The 18,290-nt window shown below is 39.4% G+C and overlaps 1 protein-coding gene across 3 annotated transcripts; it reads right to left on the bottom strand.

Moving 5' to 3' along the window:
• Positions 1–635: 635 nt before the first annotated feature.
• GRSF1 (G-rich RNA sequence binding factor 1) lies at positions 636–14,388 on the bottom strand. Of its 3 annotated transcripts, none has more exons than XM_023253062.2 (10): positions 13,939–14,386; positions 11,314–11,470; positions 10,114–10,269; positions 9,615–9,758; positions 8,792–8,927; positions 6,463–6,644; positions 5,161–5,282; positions 3,854–3,989; positions 3,157–3,232; positions 636–2,019 (listed from the first exon to the last, which is right to left on the bottom strand). In XM_023253062.2, the coding sequence occupies exons 1-9, from the start codon at positions 14,290–14,292 to the stop codon at positions 3,183–3,185; spliced, it is 1,437 nt and encodes a 478-aa protein (XP_023108830.1). In that variant the 5' UTR covers positions 14,293–14,386; the 3' UTR covers positions 636–2,019; positions 3,157–3,182. The 3 variants fall into 3 exon arrangements, with proteins under 3 accessions (XP_023108830.1, XP_003985346.1, XP_044912181.1); XM_003985297.6 differs by lacking the exon at positions 13,939–14,386 and adding an exon at positions 13,646–13,786; XM_045056246.1 differs by lacking the exon at positions 636–2,019 and having other exon boundaries at positions 3,156–3,232; positions 13,939–14,388.
• Positions 14,389–18,290: the final 3,902 nt, after the last annotated feature.

Genomic DNA, 18,290 nt, shown 5'->3' with positions numbered 1-18,290 from the left:
GGAATAAAAGATTACTCTTAATCTATTATGTGCTTTTCTTCCCCTTCCAGTAACTACATTTGCCGTCTCAGCAATCATTCGTTTACTAGCCTAAATTACAAGCTATCACCTATTCAAGAAAGGAGTATAGTAAAGTGTCTGAATTTATAAAATGACTTCCCAAGAATGGCCACCTTTTGTACGCAGTACTCAGTCATTAGTGTGGTAAGATACACCCCTTCATGCTTACCCACCACATAAGCTTTGCTCTCATTCTTTTCCTAGAGATGTGCAAATGAAAATTCATTGGCTTTAAAATATTTGCAAATGAATTTCTCACCAACCCCAATCCCAACAGTTCCTACAGATTTTGTTCATGGCAAATTAGATACCTACTGCTAAACAGAGAGAAAAGATCATATTGTAATACATCACTCCACTATAGACACCAGTTCTGATAGCTTGATACACTCAACCATATATGAAAACACATTTCTATTTAAGTAGTAATACTGAAGATGTTAAGATGGTTACTTCAAGCTCATATGATAAAAACACAAATGAAAATTAACAATGTCTTCTTACACTATACCAGGACTTGATGTAACAAAAATATATTTGGTTGATACACACACTCCAAAATAAATACTCTTAGGTAATCTGCAGCCTGAAACAAGCCTTCATTTATTGACTACTTACAGTACAGTGATTTCATATCTTAGCTGGTAATCAAATATGGTTATGTATTAGGTGAGAGAAGGCATCATCTCTCTTCCAGATATCACCTCTCAGAAATCTGGGCTAATTCAATTTTAAGAACTAGAATTGTATCTCCTGGTAACTATGTGGCAGTCGTCACCCTGAGAACAGGAACAAGGCAAAGAAAGTATACAGGACTTTGATTCTCCTACACAGGTGCACAGAAAGTTAGTTTATTAACGACTACATTTTGAAGCCAGCCATTTTGATCCAATATTTAAATAACAAGCTGTTTAATATTAAGCAGAAGGTACTGTCACAATGTGACAGAAGTACAGCTTTATCCATAAACCCTTCACACAATTATACATTAAATGCTATTTTTATTTAAGCAAGGCACCCCTACTTGTTCTAAAATATGGGATATGCTATCCCACTGAAAAAGCAAATGAGGAGACACACTTTTTTCCTCTAGGGAGCTGGTTTAAATTCAAGTGAAGCCATTAATGTCCTTACCAGTCAGGACTGTTCTCTCACATGTCACTTCACAGTTTTGAGACTAACACACACCTTATGATTTACCCAAAATCAAAAAACGTTGGGGGGTGGGTGTTCAGTGAACTTTTAAGTTGAGACTAGAATTCTCTCCTTTAGTATTACAGGCACCAATGTCAAATGCCTTTAGCACAAGGCGTAGAAAGGCAAAACATTTCTAAAGACCTAAAACTGCCAAATTGTTGTCATTTACACTCACTAACCTGCGGTACTTATTTTTTGTTTTGATTCTTTCTTTTAAATTTCTATCCCTACCTAAGTAATCTAATACACCTAAAATTATAACTACTCTGCCAAACCATAATGGTTTGAAGGTCTGAAACCTTTCCTTGCTTTGGTGAGTATTTGGTTAAAATAAATCAGCATTTCATTCCAGAGAAGTTTTACAATCAGAGCTCTCAATTCATAGGCAGAAAGACAAAACCTCAAACAGATCATCTGCAAAATGGGAGGAAGATTTTCAAGGACAGTGCTGAAAAAAAATATGTAGTCTTTACACTGGGTAACATAACTTCTATGAAAACAAAGTGTTTAATCGTATAAAATAAAAACCAGATTTTTAAATCAGATCCTGAAGATTAAACAAAAATTTAAATTTGTGGTTTATTTCGTAATTCCAAACTGAAACTTTCCTTTTCCTTTCTAAATAGTCCACTATGTAATTTGTCTTATAAGCAATTAACCCAAAACCCCCAAATCCTTTCTCTAGCAGTTGCTGCTACAAAACTGGAACTTTATACTCCACGTCCAGGAAAGATGTGCAAATGAAATGCTTCCTGTTTCATCCTGAAAATAAAATGAAAAATGTTGGACATTTACTCACAATGAAAAAGTGTTGCCCAAACAAACAAACAAAAAAAAAAAGCGTTGCCATATCATACCCATTCCCAGACCATTTAAAATGATCAATTCTTTTCTTTCTGGTTTAGTGCAAGTCCATTTGGTGACAAATCCATTAAGGACAATTATTAGGCATTAGTGTTTACAGCCTGGTATGAAGACAGTAGATCTTCACAATTAAGCACAAAATACATATAACATGGATTTAACTAATATCTAACATCACAAGATTGTGGGACTTAATATTCAAAAATAGCCTATGACAACTATAGTAAAGAAATGCTCCATGCATTTCCAAGAAATCATTCTAGTTAACAGTCTCAAATGTACCACTATATACAAAAAAATGATTATAATACATTAAAAGATTTTAGGGGGAAATAAAAGATACCACATAACATTTAGTCAAGGGAGAGGACATCAAAACATTTAGATTTGTCACAGGTTAACTATGAAATCATGTACTTCCTAGGACAACCATTTTCATAACACTTTTTTAGGAAAAGAGACAGTGTTACATTAAGTGAACATAACAATGTACACCCCGATTTCAGGAGAATCATTTTAAACATCTTAATATCTTAGAAACTGAGAAAATGTGTTTAAATTTTATAGGAAGAAAAACTAACGTAAGCACATTTTCAGTGTGATATAATTAATAGGTATTAAAGGTAAAAATTAATTTTAGGCACATAGATTCATGAATATTGGGAATGATGCCAAAAGATTCTTTGTGATGCTCAATATCATGATTAGTTTGATCTTCATTAAAAAAAAAAAAAATGGGGGGCGCCTGGGTGGCGCAGTCGGTTGAGCGTCCGACTTCAGCCAGGTCACGATCTCGCGGTCCGTGAGTTCGAGCCCCGCGTCAGGCTCTGGGCTGATGGCTCAGAGCCTGGAGCCTGTTTCTGATTCTGTGTCTCCCTCTCTCTCTGCCCCTCCCCTGTTCATGCTCTGTCTCTCTCTGTCCCAAAAAATAAACGTTGGAAAAAAAAAAAAAATGGTTTCCACCATATTATAAATGAGTTAATGCTTAATTTATCAACTGAAAATAATTCCCACAATTGTACCTTTTAAATTTACCTTATTATCTGGAGTCCCTGGAAGTCTTATTTTCCCTTTGGACATGAATTCAGGAACAATTCAATATACCTATGGTCTGAGAATGACAAAAAAAGATTCATTTTAAGAAACTGAAGAGGAAGGGGTGCCTGGGTGGCTTAGTCAGTTAAGCGTCTGACTTTGGCTGAGGGGTCATGAACTCAGGGGTTCATGGGTTCCAGTCTCCTGTAAGGCTCCATGCTGACAGTATGGAGCCTGCTTGACTCTCTCTCTCTCTCTCTCTCTCTCTCTCTCTCTCTCTCTCTGTCCCTTCCCAACTCGTGCTTTCACTCTCAAAATAAACTTCAAAAAATAAAATCAAAATAAAAAAAAAAATAAAGCTTTTAAAAGGGGACAAACAATACTGCAGCCATTTTCTCATAGTTCAGACAGCAACTCAAACCCTTTGTCCATTACTTTTCCTAATTAAAAACAAAAACAAAATCTAAAAAACAAGCAAAAAACCCCTACCTAACTCTGTATAGAAATATATGCAGAATTAGCAAACAAATGCTTTTCATTACAATATAGTATTTTACCCTTTTTACATTTAATTTAGTAGTATTAACAGAGCAAGTTTACCCAAGTAAAAAGTCTAGGTAAACTCAAAATACAGAAAGGCATTTGTAAGCAAAGACAGACATCCAAAATGACAATGGAAAACATGAGCAGCACTTACGAACATGGGACCGATCCTTGAGCATAGCTGCAACAGCATCCTCATGGGTATCGAAGTGCACATCGGCTTCTCCAGTGGCCTTCCCATTGGAACTGTATTCCATGGTGATCCTAACAGGCTTCAGTGGAGCAAAAAACTAAACAACAAAAGAAGCCAAAAGGAACATAATGGTAGGAGGCCCAATTTCTAGAAGTCTTAAGGTTCTGCATTTTTTTCTTTCAGACTCTGATTCATACGCTCAATAAATTTGTTTTTAGGAAATCTCCTTAGGCAACAATGTAGTTACACATCTACCATCTCTTCTGGCTTTTCTGATCCTTTTGGAACTCAAGGTTACATTTCAAATATTTGTTCACTGGAAACGTAAACTACAAGTACACTACACAAAGAATACTCAAACTTTTTTATGCCAACGAGGACTATTTTTATTACTCCTCCCTAATTTATCCTTCCTTGTTTCTAAACAGCATCCATCAAATATACTTCATTTCTTAATAAGTCGTTTTTACCATATTTTCATCAGACATGTACCTGTGAATCAGGTTTTTTACCAGCACTACATAAACCACTACCACACTGAGTATGGTTATCATTTCAAACCAAAGCAACACGAATGTAATACTTTAATGAGATTGTGCAACTTCCGTCTGGTTAAAGATATGACTCCTATCGGGTTTTTTTAAAATAACGAAGACAATTTTGAGGCCCCACCACTAACTGAAGAGTCTAGGCTGGAATCTACCTTACGTATATGTCCTCAAGTTCATGAAGTCAGTATGGCTATTGCTTCCTTTTGTTTTCATATACTATCTATTATAAGAGTATTTTTAAAATTCCTTTTCTCCAAGAATTAGCGAATCCTGACGAAGAAGCCTACATGGTTCTAAGCATAGGAACACTAGATTCTTGTTTAGTATATAACTGCCTTGTGACAAATTCCCTCTGAGTCTGTTTCCTAAACTCAAAAATGAATAAAATGAACCATTTTGGAGAAAACCCAAACTTTCCTATTTTGTTTTTTTGTCTGTGTTTGTCTTTTGGTGTTTTGTTTTTTCAAACTTTCTTAATTAGAATACTAAACATATACCACATTATTTTGTATCTGTAAAATCCTCTTTATCATTATACATCTGATCTTAATAAAACCCACACTTCTCAGCCTCTACAACAATGGAGATGCCGTCTTACTGTCCAAAGATAGTTCAGAAATATGGTATTTTCTTCTCTATCTTTCCCAAATTAATAGAAGTTCAATTTTAGAACTTTTGTTCAAACCTATTGAGATTGGGTATCTTACTGCCACACACGTTTATAATGTCTTGAGCATTAGCTTGGAAAGGCAATCCTCTCATGTGGACAAAATGTAGTGAAGATGGGGTTCCAAAATCAACAGCCTCTGGAAGCTTTTCGGACATCTCCTTAGGCAATTCTGGGAAGTGGAACAAAAAGCACTATCAGGAACATAAAGGCTTCAAGGGTTATTAACAGATTATAATTAGGCATAATCTTTATGTCCAATTATTCAATTCTTCTTGAACCAGTAAAGAAGGGCTTTAATTTTATTATTTTTTATTTTTTGAGAGAGAGAGAAAGACAGAGAGAGAGCACACACAAGCAGGGAGGGGCAGAGAGAGAGAGGGACAGAGGATCTGAAACAGGCTCTGTGCTGAGAGCAGAGAGGCTACAACTCTGGAACCACGAGATCATGACCTGAGCTGAAGTTGGACGCTTAACCGACTGAGTCACCCAGGATCCCCAGGAAGGGCTTTAATTTTAAAAGCAAAAATAATCTGAAATGTGTGACACCTAACAAATATCACCTGAAGCCCCATGAAGATTTAGTGCAAAGATTTAGTGCCTCAAACTAATACCAGATTACAAACTACAGATTTTTCTATAAGAACAAAGAGAAGAAAAATGATTATGAGTGAAGAAATAGAGGCAACAGAAATTTGGGGGGTTATAGCCACTTAAAAAAGAATAAATATGGTAATGGGATAATCCCATAGCACCAGTTTAAAAAGGATTTATCAAACTTCAGTGTTGCTTAGTGTTCAGGAATCAGAGGAATAATTAAATACAGAGGCAAACAAAACTCTTTAATTCAGTCAACATTTCTGCTCTCTACCCACATCTTTTCTCATCTTTGTTTATTTAAATTTATTTATTTTGAGAGAGCACGAGCAGGGGAGGGGCAGGGAGAGACTCTGTCTCAAGCTGGCTCCACGCTACCAGCGCAGAGGCCAACACAGGGCTCGAACTGACAAACCATGAGATCATGACCTGAACCAAAACCAAGAGTCAGACACTTAACTGACTGAGTCATCCAGGCACCCCTCACCTGTAAATGTTGACATTTTACTTCGTTTTATATTTGTGCCACCCAGCTTTTTATACAGAATCTACAAAAATGATTAAATAAAAAAACTTTATGAAACAATTAAGCCCTGCTGCACATATTCAAAGTACATACTACACTCAAAGACCGATAAATCTTCAACTCAATTCCTTGGTCATATAATCTAATCATTTCATACAACATGTTCATAAAAAATATTTTAGTATCACAAGACAGATTCATTAAATCTCAACAAGATGCAGGTCCTTACCTATTTCCTTCTCACTTTCGAAAGCTGTCATGGGTCGAATATCTTCATTTACTTCATGTTCTTCAAAGACCATTTCTGGCTCAGTTATATACTTAGCAGTAGGAGATGTCATTTTCTTTCCCTTATGAGAACCAACATGTGTTCGGACTTCATTTCTTCTGCTTGGAAATATCTCTATATATCTATGTCAAAGCAAAAGTAAACAGGCACAAGCAATGCAAAATAACTTTAGACTGAACTCGTTTAAAATAAAACATACATATATAATATTTCCAACACAAAGGTGTTATGAAACACAAGTGATGGAGGAAAAGTAAGATAAGATATAGATATTAGCCCATGAAAAGTACTCTCAACAGAACAGGTCACTGATTCAATCTTTCTCACATCCCTGCCCAAGATAACAGCTTTCTTCATATACATTTTAACAGTATTTTCTTTCTTTTTTAAAACAATTTTTTAAGTTTATCTAGTTTTTATATTTTTAATGTTTATTTTTGAGAGAGAGAGACAGAGCATGAGTGGGGGAGGTATAGAGAGAGGAACACACAGCATCTGCAGTAGGCTCCAGGCTCTGAGGTGTCAGCACAGAGCCTGATGCAGGGCTTGAACTCACGAATCCTGAGATCATAACCTAAGCTGAAGTCAGACGCTTAACCAACTGAGCCACCCAGGCACCCTTTAACAGTATTTTCTATTCTGTCTTGCTTCATGAGGACAACTATGCAAAGACTAATTGTGTGTATGAAAATAATCTGGTAAGAAAGGTTTTGCTTTTTATAGTTGGTTATCAATCTCTTGAAGCCTCACAAGTCAATCCTGTGAAAATTAATGATATCTGTATAAGATATTAAAAATCAGGGGTGTCTGGGTAACTCAGCTGGTTAAGTGTCCAACTCTTGATTTTTGGCTCAGGTCATGATCTCATGGTCATGTGATCGAGCCCTGTGTTGGGCTCTGTGCTGACCATGGAACCTGCCTAAGATTCTCTCTCGGCCCCTCTTCCAATCGCACTCTTTCTCTCAAAATAAATGTATTTTTTAAAAAATTCACAGTATATGAGGAGTTAACTTCCCCCAGAACGACACCAAGATGTCAATGAGGATTCATGAACTAAATGTCAATTCTGACTTGCTATCTACTTGGCAGTGGGATTATCTATTAAATCCAAGCTTCTGGAACCAGCTTGTTTTTTTGTGTGTTTTTTTTTCCCTCAAGACTGCTTTTCCAAATTAAGTTATCAAGATTGAATTGCAAAAATCATTTGTATTTACAGATCCATAACTATTAGACAGGCACCACTTCTTAATTTATTGAAGAGATTTATACACTGCCATAACATTACCACATAAAAACATTGATGTATTTGTCCTAAGACATACAAGAAAACATGAAGACTACTGAAAGAAAATGGGGGGAGAGGGTATTTTTGCATACATATTTTTATCTAAAAATTTAATAAAGACCTTTGAATCAATTCTATACAAAGATCCTGAAATACACAACTTTAAAATGGCTTTTCTTTTTTTTTTAAACTTCAAAGCAGCCAAATAAAACAGCCAGAAAGCAGTAAAACAATCTAAAATTTGACACTTTTGAGTACTCCTCCAAATTTGACACAAATGAACCCATCCATCATATGCATTCTAATGTGATGTAATATGCAGTATACAGAAACACCTATATTGTGTCCATATCAAAATGTTAACCTTAATCAAGAATCAAGACTTTAGCTTTAACTTCCAGTTTTCAGGAAATAAAAGAGGATACAAAGAAACTAGTGACACAATGAAGAAGCAATAAGATCAATATAAAACATGAGACACTGTACAGGACGACTGATTCAGTTTATTCAAGTTAGTTCAAGTTAGTTGCATTTAAAAGGGGGAAGAGAATAAAAAAAAAAAAATAAAGGAGAAGGGAACTCGCCCTAGTTTAAGAGAACTGGAGACATAACAATCAAAATGCACCTTGTGAACCATGTCTAGATTCCGGCACCAAAAAAAAAAAAAAAACACCAACTCAGACATTTTTGGTACAATTAGGAAAGTGATTATGGACTGGCATTAGATAATAAATTACTGCTAATTTTGTTAGATGTGATAATACTTGGATCACATGAGGTAAGAAAATGCTTTTTAAAGATGCCTACTGAAAAAAACAGATATAAGAAATGTTAATAATTCATTAATCCTAAGTGTCAGGCATTTGTATGTCATCATGCTATCCTCTCTGCTGTGTTTAGATAATTTTACAGTTCTATCACAGCGCATTCATAAAATGACCCAATGTATGATACTTCCACGTTATTAGAATCTGCTTCACTTACCGGTTACCAATTTCTTCCCTGTGTTTCAAGAGGGCTTGGTTGGCCATTTCTGGTTCTTCAAACTGCACATAGGCTTCTCCTGTTTTTCTTCTCCCTCTGTAGTCCATGACAAAGGTGATGTCTACTATATTCAGTCCTAGGACAACAAAAAATTATTACAAATTAATGCTAACAGGAGTCTTTTCTATCCTTAGAATATAATACATTCATTCACATACTATTAATTTTTTTGAATTTTATTATTAAAATTTTAGGTATATTTTGCTAGTCTCTAAGCTGAATACATGAAAATTATTATCCAGCTACATCTACACATCTGTATTTCCAGAATGTTTAGAATCCATGCAGTCCATCTAAAACACACAATCTCTCCTCTTTTTTTGCCATTAATTGTGTTGTAGGAGAAATAAGAATTTAGACTAACATGACTAATATTGGTACATTTTTTAGAGCTAAAATTAGATGATAATGCTTTTAAACCATATAAATTGTTACTGTCTTAGACAAATACAGCCACTCTTATGAGAGATTACCTTTCTCAATAGTAAAATAAACCTACATGAAATAATTTTGAAATGTGGCGTCCACCACAGATCAGCATGATAGGTCAAAACATTTCTATAATCTATAAACATTGGTAATCTGAGTGAAGAGTTCTCCCCTAAAGAACCAAATATAACTGAATGCAGTTACCTAGGAGAAAAGGTTCATCTAAGATATAAAAGGAAACAACAGCAGGAAAAAACAAGGCATGAACATAATGTAACTGATAAACTGATATAAACATGATATAATTCATAAACATGATATAACTGAAAAGCACCTGCAAAGAAGTCTACTATGTCTTTTTCATTGCAACTATAAGGAAGTCCTCTCAAACGAACCACACCATCATTTACCGCAGGTGAAGATTTGACCTGCAGGCTCTTCATTAAGGCGTCCACATCTTCATTGTTTATCTCATAAACTGCAATGTAAAAGCACAAAAAGTACGCAAATTTACATAACAGAAGAAGACATTAAAAAAAAAAATCACACTTGTTGGGTTATCCAAGAATTTTAAAATAACAAATGATATTTATTGACTATTTACTGTGTGCCAGCTGTGACTTAAACATCCCATCTTGTGAGGTAAACTTGGTCAACATCCTCATTTTATAAATAAGAAACTGAGATTATCTCTGTGCTTCATTTTCACAGCCTACAAAAGGGTATATTCCTAACATCTAACTACTTCATTATTGCTAAGGATCAAATGAACTGCCTTAGACAGTATAGGCTAACGTACTGATCGCAAAAAGCCAGAACGTGACTTCACGTACCTTCCACATACCGCTGTCCCATGTACATGCGATGCTTTTCTAAGGCTTTTTGCACATCCTGCTCTGACTCCATTTCAATTAAGGCATCACCCCTTCGTTTCCCATCTCTATTTAAGAGGAAGTGTATTCCATTCTCACCATTGCGAATTCTGCAGTCTGAAAGTATGTGAGTAAAGTCAAAACCAGAAATCAAACTTTTACTTCAATTATAAAAGTCACAAGAATGCAATCTTCCAATTCCAACAACAAAACAAAGCATGAACCAAAATGCCTATCATATTCCTTACAGAAACCCCCATCACTGAAGGCGTCCGAATGCTAATAAGGTGGATGTCTGGAAGATGTTCCACTTGAAAAGGACAGCAAACCTTAACATATAAGCTTATAATCTCCTGATCATTACAACGGCAAACAAGCTCAACACAGAACAAATAATGCCCTTCCCAATGCTTCTACAATCAGTTTCAAATCACTTAAAAAATTAAAATATGATTAGATTTATATAGAAGTGTTTGTTTTCTTTTGTTACAATCGTAACTATAAGAATTCTAAAATGCTATAAGAATAATGTTGTTACCATAATTGATTGTGCCCCCTTTTCATTACCAAGGAAAAGATCCCCATACTGCATACTTATAATGGCAACTAGTTGAAGATGTAACTGGCTTCATAAAATACTTGACCCACTCAATGTTATGCACATGAAAGTACACAATATATTATTATATGATTTTATAACATTTAAGGTGGCATTTTCTAAAGGTCTTTTTAAGAGGCATATTAAAAATCACAGTCAGATACAGAACTTAAAAACTAACTGTAGATACGTAAACATTCCAAAAATGTTATTAAGGAAATTATATCGCTTGACACTAAGTGATCCTGTATTCTAAATGTATGTGTTACATATAAAGAGCTACCGTTAACAGGTTTTGCTTTTTGAACTTCAGAGAAAACTGGTTTCTACCATGTAGTTTGAACACCACATTTTTTAGTTGCATTTAAAGTCTTTAAACCTGGCATATGCCACAAATGGTACACATGGTGTTACTTGGTATGATATGAAACCAGTCAGAACTAGACAATTCCCAAATATCAAATAAGACGTCTATAGCATAGCTTAACTTGGGTTTTGTGAGACTACCTGTCTGAGTAAAAACTCAGACAGAATTACATATTTCAAACATACATAAAATATACCTGAGAAAAAGTTAACCACATCTTCTATAGTGCACGACCACGGCAATCCTTGAGCTCGAATGAGATAAACATCATCCACTTCTTCTCCTAACTTGGACGAAGCCAATTCATACTCAGGGAGAGGTGGAAGGTCTTCCAGGTAGGTCGTTTTGGACTCCTTCCAAGAAAAATGGAAAAATGTAAAAATACTTCTCTGACAACCTACTTAGAAATTGTTTATTCCTGCAAACTAACACTCCGAATGTTATTCTTAGGAGACAGTTACTATTTCAGGGGCAAGAAATAAACTTCCCAATCTAACCCATCCTATTTTGGCTTAAATTGTATACTCTAAAGCAACATGCAGGTATATCCCAGTGATTTGGCAGGACATAAATTTTATTCTGGGCTTGTTTTTAAATTCATCAGCCCCAATAACAATAGTATTTTAGTTAAGGGAGGACAAGAAGAGTCCCTTCAATCTGACAAATACAAGTGCCTCCTACTCACCATGTGCCATGTTAGGCCCTCATCTCAAAAAGCTTACCATCTAAACTAAGACAAGCATTACAAGACAAGATGCTTTAAGTGCTGTAATTAAGATATAAGATTATTAGAGGAATTCAAAACAGTGCATTAACAGAAGAATCAAGACATAATATACGATGGGCCTTGAAAGGACAGAATTTTGACAGCCATATATAAAAGATAGGGCATTCCAGTTTGAGAGGTGAGGGGAAGCAGCAGCATGAACAACAGTCCATTTGCAAACCTGCAATAATCCCATTTGGCTAAACTGCAAGGGACAATTAGGAGCCAAAGAAGATGAGCTGGCAAAAGGAACTTGGTACCATATAGCAGAGGCACCTGAGCGTCAAGCTCAATGTGTTCCCTTAACCTGGTAGGCAAAGGGGAGTTAATAAAAGATAGGACTGGGTAAAACAAGACAGCAGGAGGCGTGTAACGATTAATCTGTCAAATGGCAAATCCGACCAACTGAATAAGGGAAAGATCATAAAGGGTGACAGTAGTAGTATAAGGTGACAGAAACCTGAGACATACCCAAAGAACTCTATTTTACAATACTAAGCAAACGCTGGAATTTAATAAGATTCCAATAAGCACTACAACCATAACCAGGAACGACAACTTAAATTTTAAGACTTGGACTCTACTGGCCTAAGGAAAGAGATTCCTTTGGACCATCCCACGTTTACATTAAGACTTACGTCTAACTGCAAGAAGTAATGATAAATGTAAACCTCTAGCAGAAGTCTCTTACATACTTAATAAAAATGCAACAAGCACAATTATCAATGTGGAAAGACAACTCAGGTTTTAAGACGAGTGACTTGCACTCTATCTGGCTAAGGAGATACTTCACTCCTCTGTAGGTTCTCCTCATTTTCATGAAGACTTACATAGAATCTTAAGAAGTCAATGATAAATGTAAGCACAGTGGGTAACAACACTAGTAAAGGCTCAACAGATACTATAGTCAATTTCACAGAAAAATAATCAAGAGAGTAGCCAGCTGGCAAAGGCTTATTAGAGATAGTTTGTGTTTTTTAATAAAGGCAACAGTCCCCATTTTCCCAGAATTCCACAAGCATCACAAGCCTTTACGAAAAGGGCAGCACAAAGTACTGGGCCAGGATTCAAATCCATTAGCTCAGCCACTGGCAGACAGAAGCCATGCTGATTAGCCTCCCAGTTTCCCTTAAGTTCAAGGAGAAGCACAAACTGAATTAGATAAATATGATCCAAGGTATCGGGAGTGGGTAGTCAAAACGTGTGCTGATATTTCCCAGACGCCACGTTAACAAGCAGAAAAGAAAGCTTCCTACAAGGCACAAAATATTTGCAATCCGAGTTCTTAAAGGACACACACTGACTTTAAAAAAGAAAACACTGTAGCCTCCCTCCTGGGTCCCCAAGTCGTGGCTTTACCCCTAAGCGTCCCCTCTTCCAGGTCCCCTCCCCCAATATTTCAGTCTCCACACCGTCCTCCCGTCGGCGGCGACCCATGGTCCCAAAGGACCTTCGGCTAGAGGAGGTGAAGTGCAGAGGTGACCTTCAGTAAACTGGGGCAGCCCGCCTTTCCCCAGGGACACGAGGGAGAGGGGAGCGCCGAGGCGACGAGGCTCCTTCCCCACGAACCCAGCCCACGTAACTCTGTGCGTGAACCTCCCCATCAGCAGGCTGCGAGGCACACCAGGGCCGCCTAGGCCTAGTGCTCTGACTGCACGGAAACTCCCAACCCTCCGCGGGTCCAGCCTCCCAACTTCACCACCAGCGGGCGGAGAGCGACAGGGATGCGGGGTGGGGGCATCAACAGCCTCACAAAACCTACCATGGGCCGGCGGGAAACAAGGCCTCAACATTCACCCCTAGCCACACTTACACTGCCCAACCGACCAGAGACTCGAGAGAACAAAACAAGGAGAAAACCCGAGGCCTGGGAGAGCGTCCCTTGTTCTGGGGCCCAATAGGAGGACTGGGCGGGCGGGGGTAAGGGGGGGAGGGTGCGCGGCGCGTGCCGCGGATCCCCGGGCGTGCACGAGAGGCGCACGCGGAGGGGCGCGGGAGCGCGTGCGCGCGGCCGGGAAAGGGTCCCGCGCGCGGCCCCTCGCTGCGCCCACCTACCTGGCTGTAGCTCCGCGCCGGGCCCGCGGCCGCCGCCAGCGACTGCGGCAGCAGAGGGGCACGCAGGGCCGGGTAAGAGGCCGCGGCCGCGGCGGCGGCGGAGGCGGCCGCGGGGGGTGGCCCCGCCAGCCTCCCGGCGGGCGCAGGCCCGGTCTGGAGGCCCCGCGTGTGAGAGGCGGCGGCCGCGGCCGCCCCGAGCAGCAGCAGCAGGCGGCGACGGCCCGATACGCCCGAGGGGAAGGAGCCGGCGGCCGAGTAGAAAGGCAGGCAGGCGGCGCCGGTGCGCCGACAGCTGCTGCAGTTGCAGCCGCAGCCCCGGAGCAGCGCCCCGAGCACCCAGCGCGTCCCGGCCATGGACTCCGGAGGCGGCGCGGGGCCTGGAGGCGGCTGCGGCTGCAGCGCGAGCGGAGGGGGAGTGGAATCCAGGGCCGGGGAGGGGGTGCCAGGCACATGCGCCGCCGGCACCCGGGGCAGCAACGAGTCGGGAGGAGGCGGAGGGGAGCGCGCTGCTCCGCCCGGTCTCCGCCCTCGGGGCGGGGCTGCCGGAGGGCCGGGAGGGGCCACGGGGCCTGGGTCCGACCGCCCGGTTGTTCTTTCCTTCGATGTAAACTGAGGCTCGAAGTGGACGAGGCGAAGGCCTTCTTGCTCTGAGGAGGGCCGAGTCGTGGAACGCCAGCTTGGCGACGCCCCCGCACCGTCCCCGAAATGCGTGACGTGAGGGGCAACAGGGCCGTTTCTGGGAGGAATTGTGCTACTCTGGTTATAAAGAGGTTGGTATAATATCGGAGGAGGTTTAGTACCCCCTAAATTTGAGATCTGTGCCAAAGGCCAACTTTATTTGTTTTTTTTTTTAAGTTTATTTATTTATTTAGTTTGAGAAAGAGAACAGGGGAGGAGCAGAGAGCAGGAAAGAGAAGCCCAAGCAGTCTCCGCACAGTCAGAGCAGAGCCCGACTTGGGCTCAAACCCACAAACCCTGAGATCTTGATCTGAGCAGAAGTCCACTCAGGTGCCCCCCACAACTTTCTTTTCAAAAGGAAATGTATAGATACTTATCTGCTGATAATGTATATAGCAAAAATAAAGCCTCCTGTAATAAATTAGCGTGTTCACAGGTGGACAGGCAGAGGTCTGCAAAAGGACTGGTTGTGAAGTTTTCCTCCTCCAGGGTCCAGGATCCATCACAGATTATTAACCAAAAGGGAGTTCTGAGAGTTAAAAAAAAAAAAAAAAATAGGAAAAGCTGAAAGATTTAAAACTGTTTATTCAAGAAAATCTCAAAGTATAATAAAATGACAGAATTTCAGAAATTATCAACACTTTTCAGTCTTGTTTTATCTATCACCACCACGCCCAATTTTTTTTCTTTGCTGGAATATTTTAAAGCAAACCCCAAGGATCGTGTCAATCACCCTTTCAGTATTCATCTGAATTCACAGTCCATGAACATGTTAGGGATTCTGCCCATATTTACTCTTGCCTTCATTTTGTTAATAGCTGAAGCCATCCTCCATAATACACAAATCTGAATGGATTAGCAATCTCAATGCATAGAATGAAATTTTGCAGATTATAATCAGGAGTAACACCCAATATTTAACACTATTAAAATAGAACATAAGGGAGAATAGAAACTAATTTTTAACAATTATTCATTTATCTAATAGTCATTAAGTGTTTTTTTTGTGTTCTGGGCATGATGCTATGCCCTATGCAGTCAGGGATATAATAATAGGCTTACAGACCAAATATCAAAGTGATGGTTAGATTTATATATGTCTAGATAATATAAAGAGAACAATAAGTTTTGTAAATGGACACTAATGACTTACGGAACACCAGGTTTTTATTTTTATTTTTTTAAGTTTGTTTATTTTGAGAGAGAGAGAGCACGGGCAAGGGGCAGAGAGATAGGGGAAAGAGAGAATCCCAAACCGGCTCCACACTGTCGACGCAGAGCCTAATCCGGGGTTGGACCTCACAAACCATGAGATCATGACCTGAGCCAGAACCAAATGCTGGATGTTCAATCAACTGAGCTACTCTGGAACCCAGGACCCCTGGAACACCAGAGTTTAAAAGTTGTATTAAATATTATTTTAGGGGCACCTGGGGAGCAGACTGGGCATCTGACTCTTGATGTGGGCTCCAGTCGTGATCTCACACTTTGTGAGTGCGAGTGGCAAGTCTGTGCTGTCAGCACAGAGCCTGCTTGGGATTCTCTGTGTCCCTTTCTTTTAACGTTTTTTTTTTTTTTAATTTATTTTTGAGACAGAGAGAGACAGAGCATGACAGGGGAGGGTCAGCGAGAGGGAGACACAGAATCTGAAACAGGCTCCAGGCTCTGAGCCGTCAGCAAAGAGCCCAACGCGGAGCTCGAACTCATGGACCGTGAGATCATGACCTGAGCCGAAGTCGGCCGCTTAACCGACTGCGCCACCCAGGCACCCCCGTCTGTGTCCCTTTTTTTCTGCCCCTCCCCTGCTTGTACGGCGCTTTCTCTCTCTCAAGAATAAATAAATAAACATTTAAATTAATTAATTAGGGGTGCCTGCGTGGCGCAGTCGGTTGAGCGTCCGACTTCAGCCAGATCACGATCTCGCGGTCCGTGAGTTCGAGCCCCGCGTCAGGCTCTGGGCTGACGGCTCAGAGCCTGGAGCCTGTTTCCGATTCTGTGTCTCCCTCTCTCTCTGCCCCTCCCCCGTTCATGCTCTGTCTCTCTCTGTCCCAAAAATAAATAAACGTTGAAAAAAATAATTAATTAATTAATTAATTAAAATAAAATAAAGTAAAATAAAATTATAACCCAAATAAGTATAGCACTTTCTAGGACTAAACTTTTATCATGGAAATAAAAAGACTTTTGGACAAATAATTTACACCGAGGGACTTGACTAGGGTAGTGATGATGGAAGTGAAGAGGGAAGATTTGAGATTTTAGTAGGTAGAATCAACAGGATTTGAAGCTACATTAGAGAGGGGAATATTGTTTTCCGTAATTTTATTGTTATTTGGAGTTGGGAGAGATGGGTGGGGAAAGTTTAGAATTCAATGTAGAGATATTGGAAGCAAGTCAACCCCATTTTGTGTTAAGCCAGAGAAATCTGTCCTAAAAATATTCATTTGGGGGTTGTCAGTATAAATGAAACTGCTGATTTGGATGAGATTGTTAGGATCAAGGTTAGAGAGAGAAGGCCTAAAAAGAAGTGAGATACTACAATATTGAATGGCCTGTAGAGGAAAATGAAGTTGCAAAAGAGAAGGATCAGTAAGAGAATTAAGAGCAAGTTAAAGAAAGCCAACGGAGTATTTCTGGAAAGAAATAGGGAGTATTCACCAGTGTCAAGTCCTTACTAAGATCGTTACTTACCTGTCAAATGAGATGAGAACAAGAAAAAAGTATCTTAGATTTAGTGCTATGGGAAGCCTTCAGGAATCTTGTGTACAGTTGTTTGGAGGGGTGATAGCAGAGGCCAGAATAAAGCAGGGATGAGGAAATGGAGATAGAAGTCCAAAATAAGTTTGATTTTGTAGGTGAAAAAGGGGTAAGTCAGTAAAGGAAGTATAGGTCAAAAGTGCGTTTCATTTTGCTTTGTTTGGATTAAATTGGGTTCGATTAGAACATGTTGAAATGATGTTGGGCAAGGATTCAGTCGATAAGGATTTAATTGAGTAACCAGGAGAAAATAGGCATAATTGATGAGAGGGTTCCTAGAAGGGTGAAAGGGACTAGGCATCAAAGCTCTGGTGCAGAGATTAGCTTTATATAGAGGAGAGTTCCTCCATGGTTTCTATCATAAAGCATATTGTTCTTTGGGTATGGTCATTTGACACTTATTATAGTACTATATGCCGAGTAGCATTGACAGAGTGTCAACCTACTTCTTTGACAAGGATTTATGAGGTAGAGCTAGTCTAAATTGGTGGAAAGAAACACTAGATTTAGGAGAGAATAAGGAGGACAGAAAAACAGTCATCTCTCATTGCTAGGAAAGAATTTTCAAAAGAAGTCCTCTTAACTCTAAAGAGCACATTATTGTGAGCTGGGAGAGGAGCTGGAAGGGGATGATTGTTTGATTACTAATAAATAGCTGAAGGAACACATTCTCTGTGCCCCTCAATTCTTGGAGGTGAACATACTTTTCTTCTGATATGCAATGAAGTGGAGTTAATCTTAAAGGTCCCACCCCACAGCCTTCTTTGCATTTGAAAGGAACAAAAAAATCATGAACCAAGGATGTCAATAAGCCTAGGGTGGCAAAAGGAAAAGGGATGGAAGTGAAGTACCATAAAGAAATGGTGCCCATTTGTGTAACCTGTGGTTAAGATGCTATTCATCATCCAAGATTAAAG

This window comes from Felis catus, chromosome B1, assembly GCF_018350175.1.
Source record: "Felis catus isolate Fca126 chromosome B1, F.catus_Fca126_mat1.0, whole genome shotgun sequence".
NCBI classification, from domain to species: domain Eukaryota; kingdom Metazoa; phylum Chordata; class Mammalia; order Carnivora; family Felidae; genus Felis; species Felis catus.
Note: the sequence above shows the minus strand (reverse complement) of the source record. Positions and strands in the feature narration are given on the sequence as shown.

What these genes read in the sequence shown, in the direction of transcription:
- GRSF1 (XM_045056246.1), bottom strand. Translation starts at nt 14,292, where the DNA reads ATGGCCGGGACGCGCTGGGTGCTCGGGGCGCTGCTCCGGGGCTGCGGC. An exon ending in CGAAAGTGAGAAGGAAATAG is followed by an intron (nt 5,283 to 6,462) that starts GTAAGGACCTGC and finishes TCCACTTCCCAG; the next exon opens with AATTGCCTAAGGAGATGTCC. An exon ending in ATGCTCAAGACATTATAAAC is followed by an intron (nt 3,990 to 5,160) that starts GTGTGTGGCAGT and finishes TTTGTTGTTTAG; the next exon opens with TTTTTTGCTCCACTGAAGCC.